This window comes from Accipiter gentilis, chromosome 23 (assembly GCF_929443795.1).
Source record: "Accipiter gentilis chromosome 23, bAccGen1.1, whole genome shotgun sequence".
Lineage (NCBI taxonomy): Eukaryota > Metazoa > Chordata > Aves > Accipitriformes > Accipitridae > Astur > Astur gentilis.
The window spans coordinates 18,118,763-18,146,733 of NC_064902.1; the positions used below are offsets into that span (position 1 = coordinate 18,118,763).

Below are 27,971 nucleotides of genomic sequence, written 5' to 3' on the forward strand. Positions count from 1 at the left end.
CCCTGCACCTTTGCACTTTGTGTTTCAGGGTTTCCCAAGGAACACTGGGCAGCCGCTTGCCCAGCTCGGCCATGTCCCCCCCCGCTAATGTGGGGCGAGCCCCCGGTCCACCGGACGGCGGTTGGGGTTGGGTGGTGGTCGTCGGCGCTTTCGTTTCGATCGGCTTCGCGTACGCCTTCCCCAAAGGCATAGCTATCTTCTTCAAAGAAATCCAGGATTTCTTTGGCACGTCCTATGGCGAGATCGCGTGGGTTTCCTCCATCACGTTGGCCACGACGTACGGTGCAGGTGAGTAAACCTGCACCAGCCCCTGCGGCGCGCTGTGTTGTAAAAAGCAAAAATAAATCAGAAATCTCCGTTTTGGGCCAGCGTACAGGGAAAGCGGCAGTGGCCATCTGCACGGGCACTGTCAACAGGTTTATTTTCTGATCGTGTTTCCAGTGTCGTTTAGGGAAACAAGACATATGTGGAGCCTGGAGGGGCTAAGGAGCAGGTTTTCAGATGTAAATTGGTGTTGGCTGGGATTTTCAAACAGGCCTCGTGCCTTCCGAATTTGTCAATATGTTCAGTTGGTGTGGGCATCTTTTGACACCTTGGGGTGCCTTTTGGGCATCTGAGGGCCTCCAAATGCCTTTGAAAATGTGGTCTGTGACCAGTTTTGTGCTGACATCCCCTTTATCTCTAGCTGGGTTTGCAGGACCTTTGCTGCTTTTTGTAATAGGGTTCATTTCACTATTACGGGCACGGTGTTACGCAGAAGCATTTATAAAGGGGTGCGGTACCCTCTGCGCACGAGAGGCTGAGCTGCGTGATGTGTCCCACTGCTGCATCCCCCTCCCCGGCCACGCTGCCAGCCATGGGCTGTGTTGGGCGATTTCTCTGACACCACAAACAAAATGTGGCCTTGGCCCTGTCACCCAGCCCCTCCGTTCCCCCTAAAGGCAGGCAGCACCATCCCTGCTCCTTGTATCCGAGTGGAGAGGGGACAGGCGAGCTGTTTTGAGGAGGCACTGGGATCCTCCTGCCTTGCTTTGACACAAGTTGGTAACTTTGCACCCAGAGGCTGTGAAGTAGGAGCATGGTCCGGACCTGGTGTGTTGCTGAGGGTAGCAGGGGTGGTCCCCTACCCTGAAATCAGAAGATTACCTACGAAAGTTTTCCGTGGGCATCGGTGAAAAAGCCCTGAGAATATGCTGGTGTGAAATAGCTGGGTCTGGGTTTCAGCCAAAGGTGAGTGTAGAGAACAATAAACGAAGTAGCTGCTTGTTTATTGTGGCAGCTTATAATTACAGCAATGAAATCGCCAATCATTCTTATCAGTTGCAAAGCAGTGCATATAACTTTGCTTTTTTTTATGATTTTGATACCATTTTCATGACTCAATGAAAAACTTGGGCTGCCTTTGATTAAATCTGCAATGGGAGGTAGACAGGAACCATGCTCTGTAATTGCAGGAAACTTCATCAATATTTACCCTGGCTATTAAAGCAATTCTGAAAATATTCTTTGTTTTAAAAAAGGGATATATTTTTTTTTCCCTTAATAACGCACTGTAGTGCTTTTTGGAGAGCCCAGCTGGTAATGAAAGTAAAGATGCTTTGTAAAAGTTTGGAAAGTGGAAGCAATGCTTGAATCGGAGCCTATCATAATCCACTCTATTGTAACCCACTGCAAAGGCTTGGTCCCAGGGAGAGCAACTCTGCAAGGGCTGGGTTCCCATCTGAGAACCCACAAATGGAGCACTTCGAGGGCAAAACCCAAGCAGCAATTTAGAAAGAGAAATCCTCTGCTTAAGCCAGTGCTGTTGTCCCAGGCCACCCTCTTGGCCTCCCTCCTGGGATGCTGAGCCCAAGCCCTGGGGAGCACTGTGGCTTTGGGATAGTTTTCCACTGCGGCTTGTTATTAAATGCAGAGAAAAGCACTTTTGCCTCAGCCCCAGCAATACAATTAAGCAGTCTACAGTGAAAAGGAAACAGCCGAGCTCTGTGTAGGCTGAACAGGAGCAAGTGGGTTGCAGTGGGCGAGGGAAACACTGCCGTGGGGAGGCAGGCGAAAGGACTGCTTGTCATTTAGATGCTACTTAAATGCTGTTTTAAAGGGCTGGGGTAAATTATGTGGAATGTCTCTGAAGCAGTCAGGTGGGAAAAAAAGGAAAAGTAGGCAGCCCATGCCTTTGGTGTGTTCAGTTGCCTACAGATGAGAGTCTAGGAAGCTGCATAGTTTGGAAATCAAAGAGAGATGGCTAATATTTGGTACCAAGACTATGCGAATGAGTGGAGGCTGCTATAAATTGTGATCTGGTGCTAAAATTAGGACATCACTTGTTGGGAAGGCTGCAGTTGGGGTTTTAATAGAGGTGAGTGTGCTAAATGTGTCCCACGAAGAGCAGGGACCCCTGCTGTCCCTGGTGGCTGGGTCCCTAACACATTTCTCTCTGTATTCCCGGTAGCTCAGGGCATCATACAGTGCAAGTCTTCTTTCTGGGGAAATGCTGTATCTTCCATTGCACTCAGTCTCGGGTAGATGTTAACTGCGGCTCTTTGCACCAGGATGATGATATTACGATTTCAACAACCATCATCCGCAGTGAAGCAGTGGGAAACCCTGCTCTGCCATGGAGTGAGGGGGAGACCTTGATGGAGCGGCCCCAAAAATCACGTCCCTTCTGCAGACTGCCATGTGCCGAAGCATCTCATTGCCTGTCCTGTAACACTTCAATAAACGTGCCAAACTAGTTACCTGTAGGTTGGGGGCTCCCTGACTGCCTCTGGGTTGTTGCCAGCTCTGCTTTGTCTTCCAACAAAAATGTGTCCCCCCACTCTCTGGTATGGAAGAGATGCTTCGTGCCTGACCATGACGGAGCGAAGACCATGCTCTGCAGATTAACCCTGCACCTGGCAGTGCCTGAAGTTACTCACAGGGGTGTAAAATGGGGGGGCTTGAGCCTTTCCAGGTGCAGGTCACGGCCGACGAGCTGGTGCTGGAGCAGGTGAAATGCTGCTCTGATGGCCCTTGCCTTCTCCTGTCTGCAGGCTTTCCAACACACTTTCTTCTCTTTCTCTCCAAGTATTCAAGCCAGTGCCATGTGCTCTGTACCTGGGATGCTGTAGTGGACTTTAATCCCAATTAACTGAGCGTCTTCTGCCTTTTTGCAAGGAGCTTTAACTTTACCCTCCCTTATGCTATTATACGGTAATATGGGGGATGATACAACTGTTAGACTTAATTGCAGGTGATTGTACCTTTGCACCTTCCCACTTGCCTTGCAGTTGCTCAGTTATGTCCATTTAATAGTCCTCCCCTCCTCTGCTCTCCTCTCAAATAAGATTTATGCCTGTTTGATCATCCCTCTCTCTGCAGCAATCCAGGCTGAGACGCCGATTTGCTCAGTGGCTGCAGACAGGGCTGCGGTGGGAGTTTGCAGAACATGGTGCAAAGGAAACACACGCGCCCAAGAGCGTATTTAATACATCTAATTTGATTGACTGGGCATTTAATGCCAGAGCAGGTTTGACTTATGAGTGACTTCAGTGATTTGGAAATTCTCATTAAAGGAACAGGGTGCTGGTTCCTGTGAGCTGCCAAAGTCTTGCTCTGCTGCGGTGCCTGTTAGAGTTGTTAGGATGCCCGTGTGGCAAAGCTTGATTTACTTTGCTGAAAAACTAGAAAATAGTTTAACACTGGATTTTTGCTAATCTTCTGGAAAAAAAAATAAAATTTTCTAAAAATGCCAAAGTAAGCTTTCAACATAGTCCTGAGTAACCAGTAGAGTTGCTAAACTGGGTAATTATTGCCATGGCTTGTCCGTTCCTTCCCTCCCTTTCCCAAATCAGTGGTGAGGCAGAACTGTCACAGCCTGCGTGGAGGGGCAGGGGGTGCAGTCTACAGCCGCGTGGGCACCATGTTGGGGGCACCGAGCATCAGGCCCGTGTCCTGGGGGGCTGGAGGGGCCAAATGTTGCATTTGCTGGTGTCAGGTGTGGGCTTCACAGCCACGAAAGGAAAGCCCCAACCATGCCTCACCTCCACCCCCTGCTCCAGCAGCAGTAGACGGCCGTGATTTGGAATGTGGCCGCGCAGATCCAAAAGCTTTGCTCAAGAGCGCACAGGTTCTGCCGTTTGCTCAGTTGGCTTCAGGGAAAGGCCGTAGAGTTGCTGTCCCCTCCTTGGTGTTCAGCCACGTCTCCGGGCTGTGCCGTGGCTCTCGGAGCCAGGACTCCGGCCCCGTGGATGTGCCCCACGAGGAGCAACCCGGTCGGCCGGCTCGGCTCGCTCCGGCGCCTTGGCAGGGTGTGGAGGTTCTGATGCTCTCAGTGACAACAGCTTTGGTTTGCAAACATCCTCGGGAGACAGTCCCTCAACTCTGTGGCACGCTCGTTGGTGTGGGGACTTGTTTACAGGCTCTGCTGCTTACTGTGTAACAGAGCTTATGTCTGCATTTTGTAAATAATGCAAATGAAGTGTATTTTCTGAAAATACTCGCATGAACTAACCCAAATCTCCACTGGAGTAGCTCTGTTGACTTGGACAGAATGGATGCAGATTTACAGTGACCACCCGAGGCTTTGGCTTGTAGCGCCAGAGCAGTTCCAGTTTTTCAGACTAAAACTGAAAATCAGCAGCTGACACTGTTTCTGCCCTTCACTTTTTGCTTAATTCCCCTAGGAAGCCATTTTAGACCAGCCAAGGCTCTGGCAATATATATTGCAGAAGTTTTAATGTGTCTTATCCCCCAGTTTCTTAATCTGAACTAGGTTGCAGAAAACAATCCTGTCACTATAATACAAGTAGTAAAACAGATTAGTGTGCAGTAAAGTAGATAGCCTGGACTTTATGATAGGGTACTTGTAGTTCTTGCCAGTGTCCATGTTCAGCAATTCCACGTTTCCAGTTGCGGAGGGAAAACTGAGAGGTTTGTGAGTGAGGAGCACTGGGGAACACTGCTTTTCTCTGACCAAATCCTGCAGGGTGCAACCCTATCAATCTGATAAAGAGGGATTTCTGTCTTGCAAAGTTTCTTTTTCTTTTTTTTTTTTTTTTTTTGTCACGGGTGAAGACCTCATTCCTTACCCCAAATGAGAAAAGTATTACAGAGCAGAGTCTTTGATGGATGGAAAGAAAAGGAACCAGGATCTGTCCATAAGGGACCAGGCAAGATGCCATCATCCTTCCCTAAAGGTGCTTTCAGCTGCACCTCAGCTCTCAGCTACCAGGCTCTGGGGGTGGCGAGGACACGCCAACACTGTCAAAACGTGGAGCATCACAAGGCACCCGTCGTGCTGCTGCATGCCCTCGGCAGGGTTTCCTTTTGCAAACTGCCTCCTTGGACTTTGCTAGGCCAGCACAAGACCAAGGTTCCCAAGGTCTTGCCTCATGTACAGGGATGAGGTTTGTTCAGGAAGAACTGTGTATTAAAAAATACAACGGCAAAACCAAAAGCCTTTGGCTTTCACGCCTCCTGACTTGGGCCGTGTGCCCATGTCGTGTTCACAATACCAAACTGAGCTGCACTTCTCCCATTTTTAAGGGTGACACATTTCAAGCTAGGCCACAGATGAGTCCCCAGAGATAACCAGGACCCAGGGGAAGCAGGAGGCAGCTGAACTCCCAGGAAAGAAAAGATAAGCAGTATTAATTTGCTAGTAATTTAGTTGCCCTATTCAGCAGAGGGGGAAGCAGCCAAACATTCTAAAAATAAGAAATACTGATGCCGCTAATTTAACAGCAGCAATGTTCTTGTAGCTGTTACAGTCTCCTCTAGGTCTATAAGAGAGGTAAGGGTTGTGGGAAGAAGTAATGTCTTTTATTATAGCCAACTGTTAGAGCTTGAACAACGAGCCAGCTTTCTGGCACATATGCCAGAATAGAGAGAATAATTTAACGTAGGACAGTATCTGCATTTTCAGGTTTTTTTTAATGGTGTGTCTGTGGCCAAAATGCTCTTTTCATCGTTGTAATGAAACAACAGAAGTCATCTGAGTGAAACTCAGAGATCAGATCCTGACACAGCCTCATTTCAGCTGATAAGCTTGAATAGCTGGGGCTGGAGCAGGAGACATCTGACCTCTTTTCTTCCCTCATTTTGAAGAATTTCACTCTTTCTTTTGCAATTGGTGTGCAGCTAAGCCTTGTGCATGTTTGTGTGCAGTTTGTAGATGTAAATATGTGCTGATTCTGTTGCCCCTTAATACATAAAAAGCTAAGTTGCATCAGGACCATACATTGTTTTTTTTCAGTATATAGTGCAGTGGAGTCTTGGTCTCAGTTTTGCTATGCACTGCTGTAATACTCTCCCCAAAATCTCCAGGCTGCTGTTCTCACATATCCAAATTTCTATTTAAATTAGGGAATCATGTTGTGTCTATTTTGCAAAGACAGAAGCAGAGAGCCACCTTTTGCAAACAAGAAAAATGAGAGCGTTTCTGAAGTAAAAGCCTTATCCTCAAGTCAGTCAGTGTTTATTACTTGTTATTTATTATTTATTGCTTTGTAATTGGATGAAATGTCTGAAGATTTAATTCTGGAGATGCTCCACAACTGAGTCTTTTCTCCAAAGAAACTTTCTCCCAGAGCTTGTAACTGCTTAATAGAGCATCTGCTAAAGCAGCACGGAAGAGACTGGGAAGTTGAAAGTCGACCATTGACCTTGAACATTTAATCCAAAATTTTATAGCTGTATTTTATTACAGTGCTAGCATGATAAATTGCAGTGACAGGTTTAGAAAGCACCTTACAACATGCAGTGGCATAAAGCTATATTAATAATGAGTTTGATTCTGCAGTTCTTAACTTAATCAAAACTGCCAATGTTCTCACCTGGTCTGGTCCAAACTCCATCAAAACCTTCTCTGCCTCCAGAACACCTCACCCAGGGCTCTCCACCCATCCCCAGGGCTTGCAAATAGTTGTGAAGTACCACAGCACTAAAAGGGGAAACTGAGGCATGGGAAGGGAGGTGTGGGGGTTTTTTTAAGGACAAGCAGCAAGACCCAGGCCTGGATTCAGGACATGCAAGCTCTCTGCAAGCCAGTTTTGGCTCAGACGTTGCATGATGGAACACAAGTGCTGGGCCAGATGTGCCTTGACTGGTGGAGGCTTTACCGTGTTTCCTGCTAAAAGCTCGGTGTCGGGGCTGCCTGGCAAAATTGTGTGTTGTGCATTGCCCAGCATTTTGGAGTGGATTTTCTGTGCGTGGAAATGGCTGGGCATCCCCCTCGCTGCAGGGAAGAAAGCTGTTTGCATGAGAGCAGGTTGCCTGTCTGGGAGCATCCTACGGGGCTGTCATCTGGTTTAAGAAATAATCTCTCCAAGGCATGAGTCCTTTAGCAGATACTGTGCTCGCATGCTGTGGCTGCTGTTTTCATCCCCCACTGCTAAGAAATGAGCTGCCGCAGCATGTGCTGGGGCTTTTTCTTGTTCTTTAAGAAACCCAGAGCCCCAAACCTGTGAGTTCCCACACAAGTGGCTTCGCTCCTAAAAAGCAGAGGTTATCCTTGTGTGTTACGCCTGGGTGGTTGCTCTGCGGGTTTCCCATCGCTTTCTAGAATGTGGACTTAGTGGAGAAATAAAAGGCTCAGTACCTGGGCATGGTTTGCATTCGGAGGTGCTCAGCCCGTATGGATGCAGTGCGGATCTGCCGTGCGCAGCCGGCTGCTTGCTGGTTTTTCCAGGAAATCCAGCACCTGTGTCCTGTGGGTCCTGTGTTGTATCTGACCACCCCGTGGGATGCCTCAGCTACCCGAGGGTGTCTGAAATGACACGAGCACCTCCTCATCAGCCCTTAGCGCTGAGCGAGGGTTACGAGCGAAGGGAGGGAGAGGAGGACGGGTGATATTTGCAGTAATGTATCATGCGTCAGGTCTCTACTTACATGCTTACAGCATTGGTTCAACAAAAAAAAATTTCTCAGGTAGAGCTTTTGCTAGGATTTCCCTAGGCGTGTGCTTTTCCACCTGGATATTTTGCGTAGGCTGAAACCAAAAGAATATCTCTGTTTATCCACAGTGGATATTCAGCATCCTGCCATCGTTGCCCAAGCCCAGGCAGGTGCTCCCTGCATACCCGCGACTCAGCTGCCTCGTGCTGGACTTTCTCCTTTTGCTTATTGTCACCACCTCTTGGAGTCCCACCAAGAGTCAATCAGCCTCCCCGTGTCATTGAAACGAGACGTCTTGCCACACTGGGGCAATCCCTGGGGTAGCAGCGCCATTATGATGGTGGATTTTGTTAAGAAAGCCGGATGAGGAATGATTTGATTTCTGTAATGGATGGCGCTGCAGATTCATATACTTCTCCTGCCTCTCAGAGAGCACACAAGCCGTGCAAGGTCACCATGTATGTGCTTATATTTTTTATTTTTTTAAATAGCCTTGTTCTACTTAAGAGCGATAATAGCACTATAGGTTCAGGTGAAATATTTCTGTGTTCGTGGACTTGGCCACAAAGCTTTATCATTTTGCCCTTCATTGGAGCTAGCAAGGTCACCAGGCAGCAGTAATAGAGATGTGATAGACTTAATAAAACCTGAGATTAGTAAGAACTAGGAAGAAGAAAGCGAAGAGTTTTGGTTGGGGAGTTGTTAATGCTTCGCAGGCAGGTGTTAAGTCCCGGAGTAAGTTACGATCCACTTCCACAGGTGAGGTTCAAACACGTGAAAGCTTCTTTCCTCGGTCAGTACAGCATACGTTTTGCGTGCTGCCGTAGGAAGGAGCACGAAAGCATTGATGCCAACCTGTCCCACAGCATTGCAGCCTTTTCTGTCCCTGGACGGCTCTGCAGCCTAACAGGTCTCTTGGTCAAATTATGTCGGGCTTCCAGGAGGTGGGCAAAGCCCTTTGGAAAGCATGGCCAGGTAGGGACTGATTTGCTTGTAGAGCGGTGTGTTAAGACTGGTAACGAAGGGCTGCTGATCTCAGGCACTAGGTGTTTCAGCCATGTAGGGGACTCATGTTCTGCAGCTGGGCTTCAAATGACGGAAGGGATAGAAGTCTGCGGTCCTGCCAAAGCAAAAGGTTAGCTAAAAAAATCATGGGAAAGAAATTCAAAAAACATGAAGTCATGACCTTCTGAAGGTCAGCGGCTGTGATCTGCCGTGTGGGTGAGATCCAAACCAGCAGCCTGGGGAAACCACTGAGTGCAGGCAGCTGTGTGCTCGGCACCTGCGACGCCATCCCCTTGCAGGAGCAGTTATTTAATTGCCTAAATATGAAGTGACACGAAGGACCTTGGCTCCAGCCCCAGTTTTGGAGCTGTTGGCCTGTGGCTCCTCCGTGAGCCGCAGGAGCAGCGCATGTCAGCTCTATAATCTGGAAATTGAAATGCCGAAGCACTGATCAGATAAGATTGCTGGATAAGGAAGAGGACGCTTTGTCTTTCTGAAGCTTGGGCCTCGTCTGCTTTGTTTTTCTCCTTTTTTTTTTTAACAGCAGGATGCTGTGGTGGCAAATGCATGTATTTCTGATGGGAGGTCAGTGTCCCTGGCTTCCCAAGGACGTGCCGGGTGGGTGCAGGGGAGGGAGGGCTGCCCCAGCTTGGTTTCTGCAGCAGATCATTATACCCACTGCCTTCTCAGCTCGATACGGTGCCAATCCTGCCCCGGAGACCCAGCACCACAGAGCTTGGACTGACCAGTTTGATGATGGAGTAACGCGCGTCCAGGCAGTCTCTCCCACACTTCGCTTATACATCTTACAGGGGTTGTGCTGAAACTGCAGCCGTTGCTTCCTGCAATGTACAGACCATTTTCCTCACCTACGGGGACGAAAGAAAGGCAGCTTCTGGTGGCTGGTTAGCTGTCGGAGCTGCTATTGCATATGCTTCAGCCTCCTTATGTAAAAATGATTGGTTGCGCGCAAAGTAATACTAACAGAAGGCATCAGGGCAGTTTAGGGGTGGACAGGTCTTTGGAAGCCGCCCTTTGGGGTCTGGCAGAGGGGGGTTTGATACCATGGCTGTTACCTGGGGTGTTTGCTCGCTGCTGCTTGTCCCCCAGCACCGGCGTGCGCGGCCGTCCCGTCTCCAGCAGCGCTGCCTGAGGGAGCGCCAGTTGTGCGTGGGCTCCTCAGCCATCGCAGGTGCAAGCTAAACCATCTGAACCAAGCAGATGAGACTACTAATACGCTGTATTATTACCAGGTACCACCAAATCTTCTCCGGAGATCTGGAAGAGGCACGTGCAGGGCTCAGTTACCGTGGGTCAGCTGGTGAGCGGCAGTTCTCCAAGCCCAAGGTGACAAACGCTTAAGAGCACGAGCCATCCAGGTCCTGGACCTTGGACTTCTCTTCTAGCAAGGCCAAAGACTGAAAGGCTGCAGGTTTTAACCGCCCCCATCCCTTTCCCCCTGCCTTTGCGACTGTGCCCGGTGTTTTCTCAGGCCACCTCCCTTTCGGGCTGTGCATCGTTACCGGGTGCTGATTGCTGATGCTGATCCCCTCCGCCTCGGGAGGCTGGTGGATTCTGGCAGCGTGTTAATAATGCGGGGGCACTTGCTTTCATTTGCGGGGTAATGAGGAGGTTGCTGTGTTACAATGGGCTGGTACCCTGGTGGATAAATTACGAGGCCAAAGGCAGTGTTGTTATTCCACCGAGGGAATGAGATTATTACCGAGGAAATTGCAGGCCTGCTCCTGTCGTTGTTTTACTACTAGTGTAATAATAGACTTTGTTTTATTAGTATAAATGATTTCCCCCCCTTTCCTCCCAGCTGAGTATGCTCCGCTCCTCCTTTCGTCCCCAGTGACTCCACATAGTCAACGCCAGTCGTGTCGCGCTGAGTTCCTCAGTATTATCTGTGTTTTCACAGCACTTTGGAAAATATTAACTATCTGGGCAGTTCTTTTGGTGCTGACCAATGTCCCTGTACAGTAACAGCTCTTTAGAGCCGCTTGTCACTGCGGAAAAGTGGGAAAAGCTGAGCTGCACGTTGCAGCCCCAGCGATGGGGACACTGGTGGTCCCAAAACTGCCAGCACTGGGGTCCGTGCAGTGGACTGTTTTAAAGTGTTGCTGTTTTATCATCTGCATGGCCATCAAATGGTCTTACCAGCAGACATGTTTGCAATGGCTCTGTGCCACTTTACACTGTCAGAAGGTCAGTCTTGTGAAACCTGGAAAAAAACTCACGTTGCATGGAGGCCTCTGGGTTACGGGGTCAGCCTTTCAGAGTCTCTGCTCTTAGTTGCTTCTCTGAGAGCCCTGCACAGAAATATTTCAGCAGAAATTCATCTAAGCCAGGTTCTACCGAAAAAGGGGAAAAGTGTTTCTGTTAGTACTAGGTTAAATTAAAAAAAAAAGACAAACCAAACTTTACAAATAAGGGAGATCTCTCTCTATATATGGTCAGAGGTATGGGAGAGAAGAATATTTTAGTCCTTGTTAAAAAACATTGGTGTTTTACACCAACACGGGAAGTTTTGCAGCTCATAAAAAATTCATTAGGCTTATTAAGGAAAACAGAAAGGCAATTCAGGTGTCTATTTTTTGAGCACTGTCATACTTGCAAGAGTTTAAGCCAGTCTGGATTGATATTTCTTGTTAAATGCCAACGCTGCATTATGATCCTCTCTGGATCATAGTTCAGCAGCTCTAAAAGAATAAATGACAAGATGGCCTGGCTTTGTGGAGGAGAAGAGAGGAGAGTCCAGGGTATTTTGCATTTTCTTTATGGTTTTACAATCTCCTCTTCAGGGTCCTTTTCACTTCTGCAAACACAAAACTCAAGGTGAAAAGTAATTGGACAAGCTAACAAATGAGTTAGGGTTTGTTGTATTTCCCACCGGCGAGTTCCTGTGTTTTGCTTGCCACCAAGATCAGCTTCTCTGACATGGCCTTTCATGTACCAGCTAACAACGAATGGAAATCTGCCACAGGTATGAGAAAAGAGAGGCTTTATACAGGACAGGCACTAAACCAGCATGATTTATATAGGCTGAGGGTAGTGCTTTACATTACATCAGTCTTCAGGAGTGCCATGACCCCAGCAGCATCCTTTGGGGATATTTGGTGCAAACCGTTACTCTCCAGACTGCAGTTTTATTGCAGGCAGAACCCCCTTTGCGTGGGCCCTGCTCTGCAAGGGCTTGGGGTGTAAAGCAAGGCGTTTCTGAGCAGGCTTTCCTTGCTTTTACCCGGGGGACGATGGTAGCTCCGCTGGAGAGCGTGTCCCCCAGCAGTGCCCTGCGAGCCAGGGGAGGTGCAGAGCCCCGGGCATGGCTCTGCGCGAAGCCAGCGGCAGGATGAAGCTCAGCATCCCCCGTGTCCTCTGCTGTCTCGTGTCATCCCCTTGCGGTGGATGATAAATGATGGCCGTGGCTGGAAGTTCATTAGGAGGGAGGAAGCCACTTGCTGGGTTGTGGAAGCGGCTGCCTTGTTTCCTAAGGCTGGGTGGGTGGAAATGCCATCCCTCCCCGCAGCGAAGCACTGCCTGCTCCCAGCCCCGTGTCGGCAGCCTTGTCCTTGTTATGTATTGGGGTGCGAAGGGGTGATTAAATTTTACTTCTCATTTCCTCGTTAGAAGTTGCAGTGCTGCCATGGTGGTGGGGTTGTGGGGACAGCGCTGGGTGGGTGACACTAGCCTGGCTGCTCCGGTCCCTGAGCACTGGGGACACGCTCAGCACCTGAGATGGGTTTTGCTCCTTGCAGTGACTTTTCAGGGACATAGATAGCATTCATCTGGCTGCTTCTTCTTTACCTGTCAAGCCAGGTGGCTTTCTGTGAGCTTTGCCAGCTGTTTCTCTTGCTCTGTCTTTACCTGACTCTGTAAATGAAGAGGCAAAAATCACCCTAACTCCTGTTAGCTTCTCCCGTCTTTGGCTCGCAGGAAGGAAGAATGATTTCGTTTGGATGCCAGGACAGGGAGCCTGTGGTTCCTGTACATTTGACCAGGCAGGTATTAGCAAGTAAAGGTGCCTTGGGATCTAAGCTGCACACACCGTTACTGTAAATGGTTTCTGTGTGGTAATATACAGCATCTTTATTCTTTTCATGCTACCTGAATAACTGGTAAATGACAGGTCCTGCTTTTCAATTCCACCGTGTTTCCAGGGGCTGTCACACTTTTAATTTTTGCAATAGCTGCAAGCAATGCAGTAATCGTGTTTCCTATTTCCCACAACTGCGGTTCTGGCTTTGTTGTTCCCTCTTCTTAATTCCTCTGCCCTGACTTGAGCTATTTGATGTTTTCTGAAGATCCCCACAACACCGTTGTTAAAGTTATCCAATGTTTGATGGCTAATCATCAGCCCTCTGTGAGAAATACGCTACAGGTGGCATGTGGCAGGGCAGGGCAGGAGAGATGCACTTAGATTCGTTGGGTGTGATGCTGATCACCGAAGACATCTGGGCAGGGTGAAGGTGTACGTGTCTGTGCTTCGTGCGCCTGCCCAAATTGGCAGGGTTTGCGTGCTGAAGTGTGCACAGCTAAGTGACATATTGCGTGCACCAGTTTCTGCCGAGAGATGGGACAGCTTTTGAAAGGCTGCTCCATTAAAGCCTATGGACGTTTCTGTAGATCCAAATGACTTAAGTGGAAGTAATTTTGGGGATGTGATTTTGCATTTGCTTCAGTGCTTTTGAAAGGTCTGCTCAGGACTATTACAAAACCTTCGGTCTATGAGCAGCAGCTCAGGGGAGTTTAGTTTCCCAACTGTTTGAGGTCTTGCGTTGGATTCTCTGGTGTCTCGTAAAATGTAGGTCTAGCTGATGCTTTCTCTGCAGGTTGAGTGCTCGTCATGGCCTTCTCTGTGGATTCTCCAGTGGCTGGAAAGGTTTAGTCTAGATGTTCTGCTCCTGCTTTCTCTTCTCACCAGCTGCATTTAGCACCTTACAGGTCTCCGACCCTCAGTCCTATGTGGGTGAGGCTGGTCAGGGAGATCAAATGCTGTCACTCCCAGCTGTGTGCTGTGATCCTGTACATCGGCTTCTTTAGCAAAGTAGGCTTACAGGGCCTGGACTTAAGGTTTCGGTCTGTGAAGGAGAAAGGCTTATGTTGCTTCTGAGAGTTTGTCACAGTTCCCTATGAGCTTGGCCCAGCCTAGGCAGATAATGCCTTTGCGATCACAGCTCTCCCACCAGGACTGGCAAATAAGCGGGACTGATTATCCCCCTTTAAAACTGATAATGCTGGTTACAGCAGATGAAGGCTGTTTGCTGAAGGTCATGCAGACCTGCTGTAAAGCATTGCACAAGACAAGAACAGGGAGCAGTTGCGGTCCCATGGCTTAATAAGTGATCGCTGGGAAGTTGTGATGTGGTTGAGGACGATGCACGTTCATGAGGATGATGATGCACATTCACAGAGGGTGCCCCAGGGTCATTTGTAAAGCCAGTGGTTGGGATATGAACTTTTGCTTTCATCTATTCCAGCCTCTATCCCAGGTTGTCCCCATGGCTGGGAAACGGAGCAGAATGTGTCCCACCCTCAGCCCCTTCCAGTCCATCATCTGCTGTCATGGTCCAAACCCATCCTTACTGATGGGTGAAGCCAATACAACAGCTTATGGACTGGAGTGAGAGGGACGTGGATCCCTATTTCCCTTCTCCCAGGGTGGATGCTGCAAGAGTGGGACATATGTGAGCTTTTTGTCTTACTTCTCATAGCAGGGGCTTCTCTCCCTGGGAGCTGCCCTGAGTCAGAGCAGGAGAGGGGCCTTAGCAGGAATCTTGTGGGCTTTAAATGCTGTGCTCCATGATACGACATCCTATACTTTTAGGGCTAATGTGAAAGCCCTCTTCCAGTAGGAAAGGGTAATTGAAACCACATTTTCTTAGTTGAGTAATTAGATTGATTCTGGAGAAATGCGGACATGTGGAAAATTGAAAAATGGAAGAGTTACGTGCCCTTAGGCTGCAGATGAATATGTTGGTGCCGTTCTGAGGAACACTGGCTTGATCTTTTGAATTACAGGACTCACGAAGACCAGCTCAAGCATGATGCAAGTCCAAGCACTGACCAGGGGAAATTCCGTGAGAAAGGGGTCCCTTTCCTCCTGTGCTGATCTGTCATATGTATCTCTTTCCCCAGAACTTCTCATTGAATTCTGTAGTGTTCTGTGCAGCAAAAGGATGCATGCATGTGAATCCAATTACAGGATTAGGAGAAAAAAACTCTCCATGTAATTATACACTTAGGATATTTTAACTGAATGGTAGATTTGATGGGACCATCTCACAGATCACACAGTTACAGGGATGCTGTTAAGTCTGTGCTTGTGTGTATTTCATTTATGAGTGTTTTGACCTTAGACAGCTAGTGGAAAGTATTTTACATGTTACAGATGCAACAATGGGCTTCATTCCCTAGATTAAATGAGTCATACCTACTGGTTTTTATTCTTGCACATTATAAGAGCTGAAAAATTGTTCAGATGCTGTCAGCCCGTGCTGAGGGGATATTGGGGGTTGGGGTCCAGCTTTTCTGCTCAAGTGTGCTGTGGTTTGCAGGGTCTGCAAAGAGCTGTGGCACTGTTTCTGGCTGAGACTATTTAAGCAAAGGTAAATATCCTACCAAATGGCTCTGCGGTGAGGCAGATCCCACAGTCAAACACTTCATAGATGTCTGTAAGCTTATAACACCCGTTTCCAGTAATCTGTATGTGGACAGTGTGGGCTGCTTGTCACAGCAGGAGTGAAGGCAAACCGGCATGCTGGGCTCCGAAACACCATTGCTGTGTGCTGAGGAGCACCAGAAAGAGTCAGGTAAAATAAGCTACTAAATGCTGCCTGTATCCTCCTTTCTCATTTCCAGCATCATTTCTGCTGCATTTTGGTTCAGGGTTTTTGAGTAATACGGAATCTTTTTCTTACACCTCACGGCTTGACTTCTGGACCACTCTTTCCTGCCCAGTTTGCTTTCTCTCGTTCTGACTTCTCAGCCTGAGCTAACTTCAGAGTTGGCTCTGCTTTGAGCGGGAGGTTGGTCCTGAGACTTTCAAAGTCCCTCTGACATATATTATTCTGTGATTCTGATTTTTACTGGTCCTGCAGCTGGTTGAGACTACTGTACACAAGACCTCCTTTCTTTCCTCCTCCGCCCAAAGCATGTTCCACTTCCTCGGATTTAAGTGCTTCCTTTCAGCGTGCAGAGTCTTTGTTAAGCCATTGCCCTCTTTCATAATTTTGCACTTTCCTGAACCACCTCTTTACATAAATGCAAGACCAAACTGGTTCATTTGTGCTCCAGCTAATCCATCATCCCAAACTGTTTCTACCTACATAGACCGCTATCAAGATTTAATTAACAAATGTTCTGCTGAAGCTTCAGTCCTGGTCAGCAGCATTGGAACTGCATTAAATAGAGGCATTAAAAATGCAACAGTATTCATGGTATCAGCCTCATAATATGAACCAGTGCTTTGCATGTATGGTTTAGCATCATAATAAATCAAGAAGCTCCTATGCTTGGATCATGTGTTCACCTGATTTGTTATTGCCGTTTGCCTTCTCTGATGACACTTTAAAGTCCTGGGGACAGGAGCTGTCACGGAGTACGCAGCCACCGCGTGGCATGGGACATGCTGCCGTCTCCACGCAACGCGGATCATCTTTCTCTCTTTTCCCATTTTCTTCCTGAAGTCACCCTAGAAGCCGTCAGGGGCACCGATAGTGCAGAGTTTTACCTGTTTTGGGTCGAACATGCCCTCTGTCAGGCGATACCTACCTCAAGGACCATTTTGCGCTCTTTCCCCAGGTCCCATTAGCAGTATTTTAGTAAACCGCTACGGCAGCCGACCGGTGGTTATATTCGGAGGCCTGCTGTGTGGCATTGGGATGGTCTCAGCCGCTTTCTGCACCAGCATCCTGCAGCTCTACATCTGCGTGGGCTTCATTACAGGTAAGAAGCATCTCCTTTCCACCCGCGCTTGAGGTTCACTTGGGGTGTCCACACTTGGGCACCTCAGCCAAACGCAGCGGGAACCTGGTGAGATAAAAAGCCGGTGAGACAAGGCCCCTCCTCGCTTATTAACTGCTCCAGATGAACTTTAGCAAAGAGCGTATCCTTCGCTTAAGCGCTGCGCTCCTGGCTGAGCATCGGGTGCGGGATCTTAGCAGGGGATGTGCCCTTTGCAGATGAGCGCTCTCGGCCAGAGGCGACGGTGAGGATGGCCATCAGTGCCCTCAGCTCCTGCTGAAGCGAATGCAGGTTGACTGCGCTCTCCCCTGGGCAAGGCAAGCCCTTCCAGATACAAGTGTGACTAGGAAGAAAGCACCTGTGTTCCTATATTACTGTGCATTATCTTCTCTCTGTATGAAATGAGATTTCAGGGGTTTGCTTTAGTTTACTTGCCCTGTGACTGCTGGTGAGGTTGGGAGGTCCTTTACCTGAAAATAATAACTGCTGGGGTTGATTGAAAATATGCAATGTTCTACCTAGTGAGAAAAATATAAAACTATATTTCCTTATTGAAGTTACAATTTGAATTGTCTGTATTGAAATATGAATTTCCATACTGGAAACTCAAACAGGAGAAGGCATAGGCTCAGCCCAGCATCTTTAAAGCCTGCAGTTGCTGGGTTGTTGCTTTTAAGGGTAGACGGATTGGAGTGAGCTCTCCACCTGTGTGAGTACAGATACTTAATTGTAAGCATTTTTCATTGATTATTTTGGCTACGGTACAGCCAATGTTTCTTCCAGTGCAGCTAGGACACCTGCCTGAAAACATGACACAATGAGCTCAAAATTGGCTTTTGAGGTTGCAAGGTGTATGTTTTAATGAATGTTCCCTATCTCTCTGCAGCCGCATTAAGTGTTGCTGCTTTCTGAATATGAGGAGTGCGAACTCAACATTTAAAATCAATAAAACCAGCCACTAGCAAAGTAAATTGGGACAGCAAGTTTGTCACCCTGTTCTCCTACACCAATACTGCTTTATTAAATCTGTACAGTAGTGAATAAATCTCCATGTAGGATTTCCTCTCTTAAACCTTACTCTTTCTAAGGAGAGTCACTGTAGTTAGATGAAACTGTTACTGCTGAATGAATGACTCTTGCAGATTCCTTGAAAGAGATTCCAGAAACAAAGCAATGAGAAATAAAGATAAGCAAGTTCTCCCATGGATAAATTCAGTATTTATTGATGCATGAGCTTGCATCATTCCCTGCTAAACAAACGTCCTCTAGCAAATTGGCTAACACTGGATTAGCACATAGAAACCATAAATCCTTTGCTAAAAATAGATGCGTTTTGGTGAGCAGAAGGGCTGAGGCAAGGAAGAGTGCTGTAGGAAGGCACCAACTCCTATTTTCAAAGGTACTTGTCTAAAAACGTGCCAGGAGGGAATTTTGTGCCTAACCCCCAATGGATTTATGAAGACCCTGCTCTTTTTTGGTCCCTGAATAATAACGGCAAACCTGGTCCGCTGCCCTCCCCAGAGAGCTGATAGTACGAGCTGTGCTCAATGCACACAGGTAACCCCCGTGCCAGCAACAGGGTACAGGGGCAAACGGCCCCCCTATCTCCTCGCCTTTAATTCTGTGATGTCTCCTCACAGCAAAGCACATTTTTTGTTGTGGACATCTTTTCCTCCTGCTTGCTGAATGAGGGCAGCTGTATGGATGAGGTCTTAGCTAATAACTCATCATTTCCAGGCATGGTGTGTGTGCTGGGGAAGGAATATTAATTTGACAGAGAAGGGAAGAGGCTTGTAATCCCGCTAACATGCTTGATGCCTCTAATTACGCTTGAAGTGCTTTCACTGCTCAGGCCTAACATGGAAGTGTTCAAGGGCAATTATGAAGCTGCCTGCTCATCGTGCAGGTGAGACAGCATTGCTGTACAAGGTGAGAGACTTCTTTAAAGGTGATTTGCAGTGACTGTAAAGCAACCTGTAAACATCACACTCTTTCTAGCCTCCTTCCTACTAGCCTGAGAAGGAAACAGACTGATGTAAAAGACTACATTCATGCAATTTGCAGGAACGGAGATAAAAACAAGATGGTAGTAGGAGGTCTCTGCTACCGTCCTGTGCCTTTGGCATATTAATAGAAATCTTTTCAGAGGAGCAGAGCGGGAAGTATCTGTTTACGGTGAAGGAATTAGATATGGCAATCTCAATTGCTTTCTTGATTATGTCTTTTTCCATTTGCATGCAGAGCAGGGACGGGGCTCCGCTGTCAGAGGCAGCTCTGAAGCAGCTCTGTCCTTGATGGCACCGAGCTGTGGGCTGCACGAGGCGCTCTGCATACGCTGTAAACCCCGTGTTCTCTTCCTCACTTGTTTCCCCATAGTGCTGTCGACCTGGACAGATGCCAGCCTGGATGCATTAAATAGGGGGTTAGGCATGCAACCTCTTCTTCAGGTCTGAGGTAGAAGCAGCAAATTTCGAAGCTACGTACAAGGCAATAATGACTGGTCGGTTTAGTTCAATCTGTACCAATTAGACTGCCACGAAATAAAATGGGATCGAGGGTGAAGCATGTTGACTAATGAGACTAGAGTCTTTGCCTCAGCTATAAAAATCTGAGCATTGAAATACCTGGTGGGGCCTTCCCTTGCTAATAAAGTAAGAGCAAGATCAATAGCTACACAGCTCATTCCTGTAGCGCCACTTATTTCCTTCTAATATGAGGGAGATGATGTATTTAATCTAGGGAGGGATGCTCCTTCTGGCACGGGCTTGCTTCTGTTCATGCAACACCACCGATAGGCCTCTCTGTCCTATCCCTGGGGAGAAAATGTGGTTATTTGAGTAACAATTTCAGCCATGGAAAAGCTGCTGTATTTTCTGAAAACTGGAAAAAAATGGATATAAATATTTCCAACTAAAGTCAGCCAAAAGCTTAAGGTAAATTGAAATTCCAGTCAGTCAATTTGAAACTCTCCAAATTTAATTAATGGGAAGAGCATGAGGTAATATTGAATTAGATTTGTCTGACTGGCAAATTAATGTTCACATAATAAAAAAATTTGAGTTGATTATTGTTTAAGTGGGTAGCTGGCATCCAGTCTGATTTTCCTTCTCCGCATGACATGTGGTAGGTCCCTATCAAAAATGATTTTGTGGAAATGGTTCAATTTCTGCCCTTACCTACCAGCCTGGGAAATACAGAGTTAAAGCAAACTCTAATCCACTGCGTTGCATTTTCTCAGGTAAAAGAAGATGAATTGTATATCTGAGCACTGTCAAGGGTATTCTCTAACCAAGGCTGTGTTTTGCCTCTGTAGTTCTCAGGTCAGCCCTCTCTTGGGGATGAATTTGGCCCCTTATGCATTATGAGCAGGCTGTACTTCCCAAAGACATGCCCTACCAAATATGTGGACTATCTAGAAAAGTTCATGCTGAGAATGTTTCATATCAAGATTAATTTTAATATGTTGCCATTTCAATTTATTTTTAATGTTCTAAACTTCCAAGTAATTAAAAAAAAAATATCTCAGACTTGGCAAAAATCATAATTTTGTAAACCCCTTCAAACTGAAGCTATCCAACATCAGTTGAATTCTGCTGCATCAATTGGATTCTACTCTATCAGCGACTAATGATAGTGTTCCTTAATTAATTTTGAGGACCTTGACCTTTCTAAATTCTCTTCTGTAAAGCAATATGCCTAATTATGTACTGCACAGTTAAACAAACTAATTATATAGACTAATGAACAAGAAAAAATCTGCATGACCCTATTTTCAGGATTCATGTTCTCTGATATAATCACTTCAAGGATTACATTTCTGCTTTGTTCTAATGTGGCTTATGCTTTCCTGGATGATAGGGTGGAAAATATGTGGCATGATTTTTAAATGTTATTTTGATGGAGTTCTGAAAATTTAAATTTTTAAGGAAATACGGCACATCATAGAAATGTTTGGAAAGAAGAGAGTATTATATGCTAGTGCTCTCAAACAGAACCACAGAAAGTTGAGACCATCACAGCATTTGCTATCTTTGCCTTCAGATTTCAACTGTGCAAGAGAAGCTGGCTAACTGAATTAGCAATGCAGATTTATAATACCATTTATATATCTAAATGCAATAAAAACAAATTTTAATTAAAAGAAACACCCTAGGGTCCTGTTTAATTAGCATCCTCAGTAGCTGTTTTGCTGTGTACTTGCAGACCTCTTATTCTTTTGCATCAGACCTGAATTGTTCACCCCACCAAATTACTAGCGGCTGAGAAGGGTGAGGTTATTTTCTGTGCAGGTCTGTTGCGCGGCAGCAGTGTTGGGTGCCCGCTGCCCATGGAAGGGGATGCCAGACCCAGCTGCACTTGAGAAGGATGCGCTTTGGTGGTTAGAGCACTATCCAAGCCAGAACAACCTTCTTCAAACTGAGAGTTCTCTTTTTTTTTTTTTTTTTTTTTTTTTTAATAGATCCATCCTCTCCTCCAACAAGGCTGTTGTGTCTGGGCAAAACCAGCCAACATTCACTGAGGGTATAGTTTCAATTTATTCTGAAGCAAATTCTTTGTGCTAGGTTTGCCACCCGAGAGATCTGCAGTGCAAGAGGAAGGGGCGTTCTCTGACAGAAAGTGTCTTTGTGGGGGTCTGGTTACCCAAATGTGGCAGCCAGAAGCTCAGGGATATCTTGAGCAAAGTTTACATCCAGGCTATCATGTTGAAGATCCACCAGTGGACCAACTGTCCGTGAATTTGCCTTAAACAATGAGCTGCGGATAAATGGGTCTCAAATTTTCCTTTGTGTATCTCAACTACTTTTCTCTGTTCCAGGCTTTGGCCTTGCTCTCAACCTCCAGCCATCAGTGATAATCATAGGGAAATACTTTTTGAAGAGAAGACCCATCGCGAATGGCCTTGCTATGGCAGGGAGCCCCGTGATGCTGTGCACCCTGGCTCCTCTCAACCAGTTCCTTTTTGACAATTTTGGCTGGAGGGGCAGCTTTTTAATTCTTGGGGCAATTTTATTAAACTGCTGTGTAGCAGGAGCTCTCTTTAGACCCATCAGGGCAGCCCCAGCTTCAGTCAAACCCCAGGTGACTGAGGAAGGGAAGGATGCTCTCAAAAAAGAGGTCACTGAAGAGGCCATGGAAATGAGCAGTCCCACAAATGTGCCCATGGAGAACAAAATGGAAGAGGAAGGAGGAAAGGACTGTTGTGAAAAAATCAATCAGTACCTCGATTTTTCTCTCTTTAAGCACAGAGGGTTCTTGATTTACCTGATCGGAAACGTGCTGATGTTCCTGGGGTTTTTTGCCCCCATTGTTTTTCTGGCACCCTATGCAAAGCACATCGGCATTGATGAATATTCATCTGCTTTCCTCCTTTCGATCCTTGCTATCGTGGATATGATTGCCCGACCTACCACTGGCATCATCGCAAATAGCAAGTGGGTGAGGCCGCGGATTCAATACTTTTTCAGCTTCTCCATTGCTTTCAACGGCACCTGCCACCTTCTGTGCCCACTGGCTTCTGGCTACACGGGGCTCGTCGTCTACTCCATCTTTTTCGGCTTGGCCTTCGGCATGGTTTGTGCCATGCTCTTTGAAACGCTCATGGACCTCGTGGGAGCTGCTCGGTTCACAAGTGCTGTTGGCCTCGTCACCATTGCGGAGTGCTGCACGATATTGCTGGGACCACCTATTGGAGGTGAGTGTATTTTCTTCCTCAACTTCCAATATAAGTTGTCACTTATATTTAGTCTCTTGCAAGCACAGTTTGTAAGAAGTGCGTCCCACCCACCGTTTTTCCACTAGTAATTGGCCAGGGAAGGCAGGTCCTAGGTATCTCCTCCAGTATTTCCTCTTTACTCCTTTCTCTGTAGTCCTCCAGTTGAAGTCAACATTTTGGAGAGTGATCTTTTAGTCCCTGATCCCTTCAAACACTCGAACTGAACTTGCAGAACAAAACTTCCTGCAACACCAAGAACCTTGCGCTTCAGACAATTCTTCCTGGAGACTCCTCCTGTTGCAAAAGGGTGGAGGCCACCACAATTTAAGCACAATAAAACACAACAGTTCTATGAAATCCTATTGTTGACTCAAACCTAAGCCTTGCTATTTGTCTCTAAGGCTCTGAGTATTTCCACTTACGGATTTCAATCATCTTAGTGCATCTGACAGATTTAAGGCTGTGCCAAAAATAAAAATAGGTTTATTTTGGATGGCATGGTATGAAATATCAAAAGGCAAAGACCCTCAAAGGTCCATGCTGACAATATTGAACCTCCAGCAGGGCTTACAGTCATCTGAAGATAAGTGGGCGCACTGATCTCCTGTGATTTTAACAGCCTTCGCTTCTTTCCCTCTATAGCACATGCTCACTTCTTTTTCTACAAGGAACACACCATGTCTGGAAGATACCGTATTTGAGTCTGGCATTTGGCTCAAGTACAGTCCTTACCAAACCTGAGTTGGCTATGAATTAAATGACTTTACAGGTGACATCCTCTCAGTGTATAGGTACCATCCTATGTATGTGCCCTGTCCTGCAATTTGCATTTCACCAGTATGCAAGCTTGAATAACTGGTTTGGAAACTGGTAACCTTTAGGTATGCTAAAATGTTTAATTAGGTTGTGTGTGCTATCTGTATTTGGATGTATAAAAGTTAAACTCTGCTAATTCTTTTGAGATGACATTATCATAGTAAGTAAAGAATGCACAGGAAGAAGGCAGTTCAAACCCATTTCCTGGATTCAAAACTGATATCTGGCTAATTGTATGACACATCTTGCAGAGCCTTTTAATTCTTCATATTATCACGTAGCTCAGACAGTGTGACAGAAGCAGCTGTATCCTCTTGCTGTCTTAGAGAGTCATTATTTAATTAATGACAAACAAAAGAAAATACAATTTTAAAATGACCGTTTTCTGAATTACATAATTTTCTGTGTGGAGGATTAAGTTAATGACCAGAGACTGCTAATGAGGCTAAAACAGTTCTATAAAATGATCAATAATATTAGTTTTGTAGGGCTTTCCCCACCATTTTAATAAGCAGCAAATTTATTGGTTCTTTGGCATTTTAATAACCTACTGCAGGGTTCTGCTTTAATGAACTAAGTAAATTGTTCCCAGTGTGTTTTATGACTTTATCTTATTCTCAAAGGAAAAGAGGCAAGACTATCCTACTGTTGAATTTTCCAATACTCTACTCATTAAAACTCTCATTGAAACCTATTTAGGAGACCTCTAGGTCATCCTGATTAGCAGAAAAGGAAAAACTGTTGCAATTAGCATTTAGTTGATGTTTCACCAGTAACATGAAAATCACAGTGCATTGAAAATGGTGTACCAAGACACCTAGATTCAGGAAGAACCGTTGACCAAAACCAGTTAAAAATTTTTATTTTTGTGATCAAGAAATCTTATCTGGTGGCCATAAAATCCCCTGTTAGTGTAATGCAGTGGGGTAATTAATCATCAGCTTTTCAACATTAGGAGTCAGTCAGGAAGTAATTAAAGATCCCTCTTTTTAAGGAGGAGGACATATGCCAAAAAGTCAGAGAGCTAATGGATGATGGGCCAGTTTCAAGGAGGCCTATCTGTACTGTGAAGGCCAGGTTAGGAGTGCGTCTTACTTTAATTAGGATTTGGGATGTTAAGAATGGTCTGTGTTGCGCCAGTAAATGGGAATTAATGCCAGGATCATAATCCCAATAAGATTTGTGTTACATTTTGACATAATGGAGAACACTGACATTTCAATTAAGCCATCTCCCTTCAATTACTCTGTAACTCCGTAGCAGAGGCATTAACCTTTGAGAGGAACCTGTCACATTTGTCTTGGCATTGAAATTATCTGACATTGACAGCATCATCTTTGCTTTCCCTGGAACTAATGTTTTCCAGTTCCACGCAGTGCCCTTTCATCTTTAGATCATGAATATATATGCAGAAAGGGCAGCTGTGACCAAAAGCTGAGTCTCCTCTAATCCTGGTGAACGACCCGTGGTAGAATAAATTGGAAGGTCTTTGTCAAGAGTCTGAGATGAGACCCAGTGGCCGGTGCCATCTCACAAATGTCCTCCTGAAAGCTGCTGCTTTTGAGGACTACCAAGTCAAATGGACATCCTTGTAGGTGATCACTGGAAGACTGTCAGCAGACTCTGTGATCAGAGGACTTAGTTTCTATATGGAAAAAGGTGTGCCTGAAAAGTCCTGTCTTTGCAATGTAGGTTCTCTGCCTCCTTCTATTTAACTGTACAAATTATTGGTAGAGTTACCTATATCAACGTTAACTACCCACAGGCTATGTAGTGGAACATGTGTGTAGTATTTGCAGGATCAGAGTATTTGTGGAAGAGATCAGTAGTCCAGAGAATGTAGTATTTTATCCTAAAGCCAAGTCCCTTTATATTTAGGATGTGAAAACACAATATTCTTGTCTTCATCTCTAAGTTTCGCCCTTTTTTTTTTTTTTAATGTATATTTTACAGGGACTCTTATTGATACCTTTGGGGACTATAAATATATGTTCATTAAATGTGGAGCTGTGATGGTCCTGGCAGGAACCTTCCTGTTCATCATGAATTATTATAATTATCGTATGCTTGCCAAGGAGGAGAAGGAAAGAAAGGCAAAAGAAGAGGATCTTAAATCTGTAAGGACAGAAAATGAAGGCAGAAATAACTGGAGCAAAGAAACCGCACAGGATGGGCCTGAGCTGGAACCTCTGAGAGAGGAACAAGAAGGACTAAAGAAGGAAGTGAATGGCACAAATGAACTTTAAACCTGTTCTCATGGGCTGAATGGGAAATTACTTCTGGGTTGCTTAAGTGGACACCAGCTGTGAAATCACACTAGGTTTTTAAATTTTGCTCTATGCGCTGCCATGTGCATCCTCTTCTTTGTTGTAGGAGAAGACTAGAACCATAACAAGTCTAGTATTTTATAAAGTGCTTGGACACAGTGCAGTATCCATTTGCATACCAAAGGTCCTGCAACATTTTTCTTTAGACATTTCCCAGAGGGGCTGAGTAAGGGTGTAACTGACACCCTACTTTTATTCCCTGTACTACAGCTCTACTCAGTGGAAAGGCCAATGGCCGTCAGAGTCAATGCAGAGCCCTTCCAGCAGCCCAAACGGGCTTTGCATTGAGTACTGCAGTGGATGGATCTTCTCACCGTGCAGTCAAAACTCTTTGCCTCTCCTTGACTGCAGCGTCAGACTTATCCCAGGGATTTGGTGCTGCCTTCCACTGGCAGCTGCACCTCTGTCTCATGGAAATGTAAAATAGACCCTACACTCATCTTAAACACAACACGAGAGAGCTGCTTGAAGAGAACAAGGGCAGTACGTGCCCGTGCATGAAGTGGCAGCAAGGCAGCCCGTCCTCGTGGCCGGAGCATGCGAGGAAGGAACTGACTTGGGGCAGTTCATCATGGCTCTACCGAACACTTTCTCAGGGACCTCTGCCTTTAGCAAAGTGCCTTGAGAAAGGTGACATTACACACGGGGCCAGCACAAGGCCGACATGCTACAGGAGTCCTTCTTCCAGAGCCTTTGTCTGTGCGGGGCGGAAATTTAGTCTTAAAAGGCTTAAACTTTGATCTACATTCGAACAGTGCCAATTCTTTAAAATTTTCCCTAGGAGGTTACAAAGTCCTTATTATCCAATATCTGAGTGCTTTACCATTTTTAGCATGCTTTTTCTTTACAACACCCTGGTGAAGCAGTAAGTATTGTTACTATTAATTAATTGTACAAATGAAGAGCTGAAGCACAGAGGAGCTATGGGCATCATTGCATCAGTGAATAAAGCTTAGGCATGCCAGAGCCGAAATGGGATTCACTGCCCTGAGTTAGGTACCTGAAAGCCCTGCTGAGAGCAGGTATCCCCCTGCTAGAAAATAGGAAATACCACAGATATTCATGCATTAAACCACCGCTGTCTCTGCAGTGCAGCCTGCTTACTTTGTGCTTCCTACTACTCAGGATTAATGATTTTAAACTCTGTCGTAGAGCTGCGGCCTTGTGCCTTATTTTTTTAACCTGGTTAAGTTGCATCCATCTTGGAGGGAATCCCAATATAGCTGCCTCCTCCTTGTTTGGGCCCGGTTGGGCACCTCCCTGTTGCTAGCACTGCAATATCTGGTGGCTTCATGGCATCCTGTTGCATGAAATGAAGTTTCCCCAGGTCAGTGATGCAGAGCTGGAGCTGAGGCTACACAGGAGGCTCTCACCCAGTGGTGATAATTTTGAGCTAGGAAGATCTGGACTTTAACAGCAAGCACTGTTGTATTTTATAATAAGCAGCTGTTGCCCAAGAGCCATGGATGCTGAGCATGGCACCATGTAGTTGAATCATCAGCCTTTTGTGGCTTTAGCTCCAAGTGACTAGATAAAACCAAGGACTTTTCATGCAGATCGCTCAAAGCTGAAGCTAACACCAGTCCAAAGGCTAGGTCTCCTTTTTTTTTTTTTGCTTCAATGGTACCCTTACATGATCTGATAGTATTTTTTCATGACTTTGTCACTGAAGAACTGTATTCAATTATCACTTGTGTAAACACTATGAAGAATGGCTTGTAAAAATACTTTCATAAATACAGTATACTCTTAAACTTAGACCACTCTTCTTGTGCAAAACCTTTTCTGTGAAATCTTTTGTTCCACTAATAAATAAAGGTCTTTGGTCATTGAATTCAGTAGGACTTAAATTTTATCTTTATGTAGTATCTTGTATTTTCTCTGAAAAAACAAATCTGTTCAATATGCTTAGGCTTTTGTTGCTGTGTTTTTAACACCCTTTGTTGCTGTTAAATATATCTATGGTATTTCAGTAAAAAAGGCCTTGATAGATGGTTCTGAACATTTTCCAATATGCCTTCTGGAAGCTTTCCTATACTTAATGAAACTCTTTTTAAAAAATGAAATGAGTTTACATTTGCCCGTTGTGATCTGTAGGGTAATGCTGCTTTTGTATTCAGTAAGGAATTTATCCTCAGAGGGTTTCCAGTCCTGGCTACATGCACATGGTAATACAACTCTTGGTCGTAGCCTTTTATTCCAGGACCACCACCACAAACTCCTTGCCGCAGAGTTTCTTTGACATTTTCAGTGATCTGGGCCAGACTGAC

The 27,971-nt window shown here is 45.9% G+C and overlaps 1 protein-coding gene across 1 annotated transcript; it reads left to right on the forward strand.

Moving 5' to 3' along the window:
• Nucleotides 1–56: 56 nt before the first annotated feature.
• LOC126049553 (monocarboxylate transporter 2-like) lies at nucleotides 57–27,535 on the forward strand. The gene is made up of 4 exons (XM_049826081.1): nucleotides 57–288; nucleotides 16,684–16,827; nucleotides 21,662–22,537; nucleotides 25,328–27,535. The coding sequence occupies exons 1-4, from the start codon at nucleotides 72–74 to the stop codon at nucleotides 25,618–25,620; spliced, it is 1,530 nt and encodes a 509-aa protein (XP_049682038.1). The 5' UTR covers nucleotides 57–71; the 3' UTR covers nucleotides 25,621–27,535.
• Nucleotides 27,536–27,971: the final 436 nt, after the last annotated feature.

Coding starts and splice junctions, on each gene's coding strand:
- LOC126049553 (XM_049826081.1), top strand. CDS start 72: ATGTCCCCCCCCGCTAATGTGGGGCGAGCCCCCGGTCCACCGGACGGC. Junction 289..16,683: donor GGCCACGACGTACGGTGCAG/GTGAGTAAACCT, acceptor CTCTTTCCCCAG/GTCCCATTAGCAGTATTTTA. Junction 22,538..25,327: donor GCTGGGACCACCTATTGGAG/GTGAGTGTATTT, acceptor TATATTTTACAG/GGACTCTTATTGATACCTTT.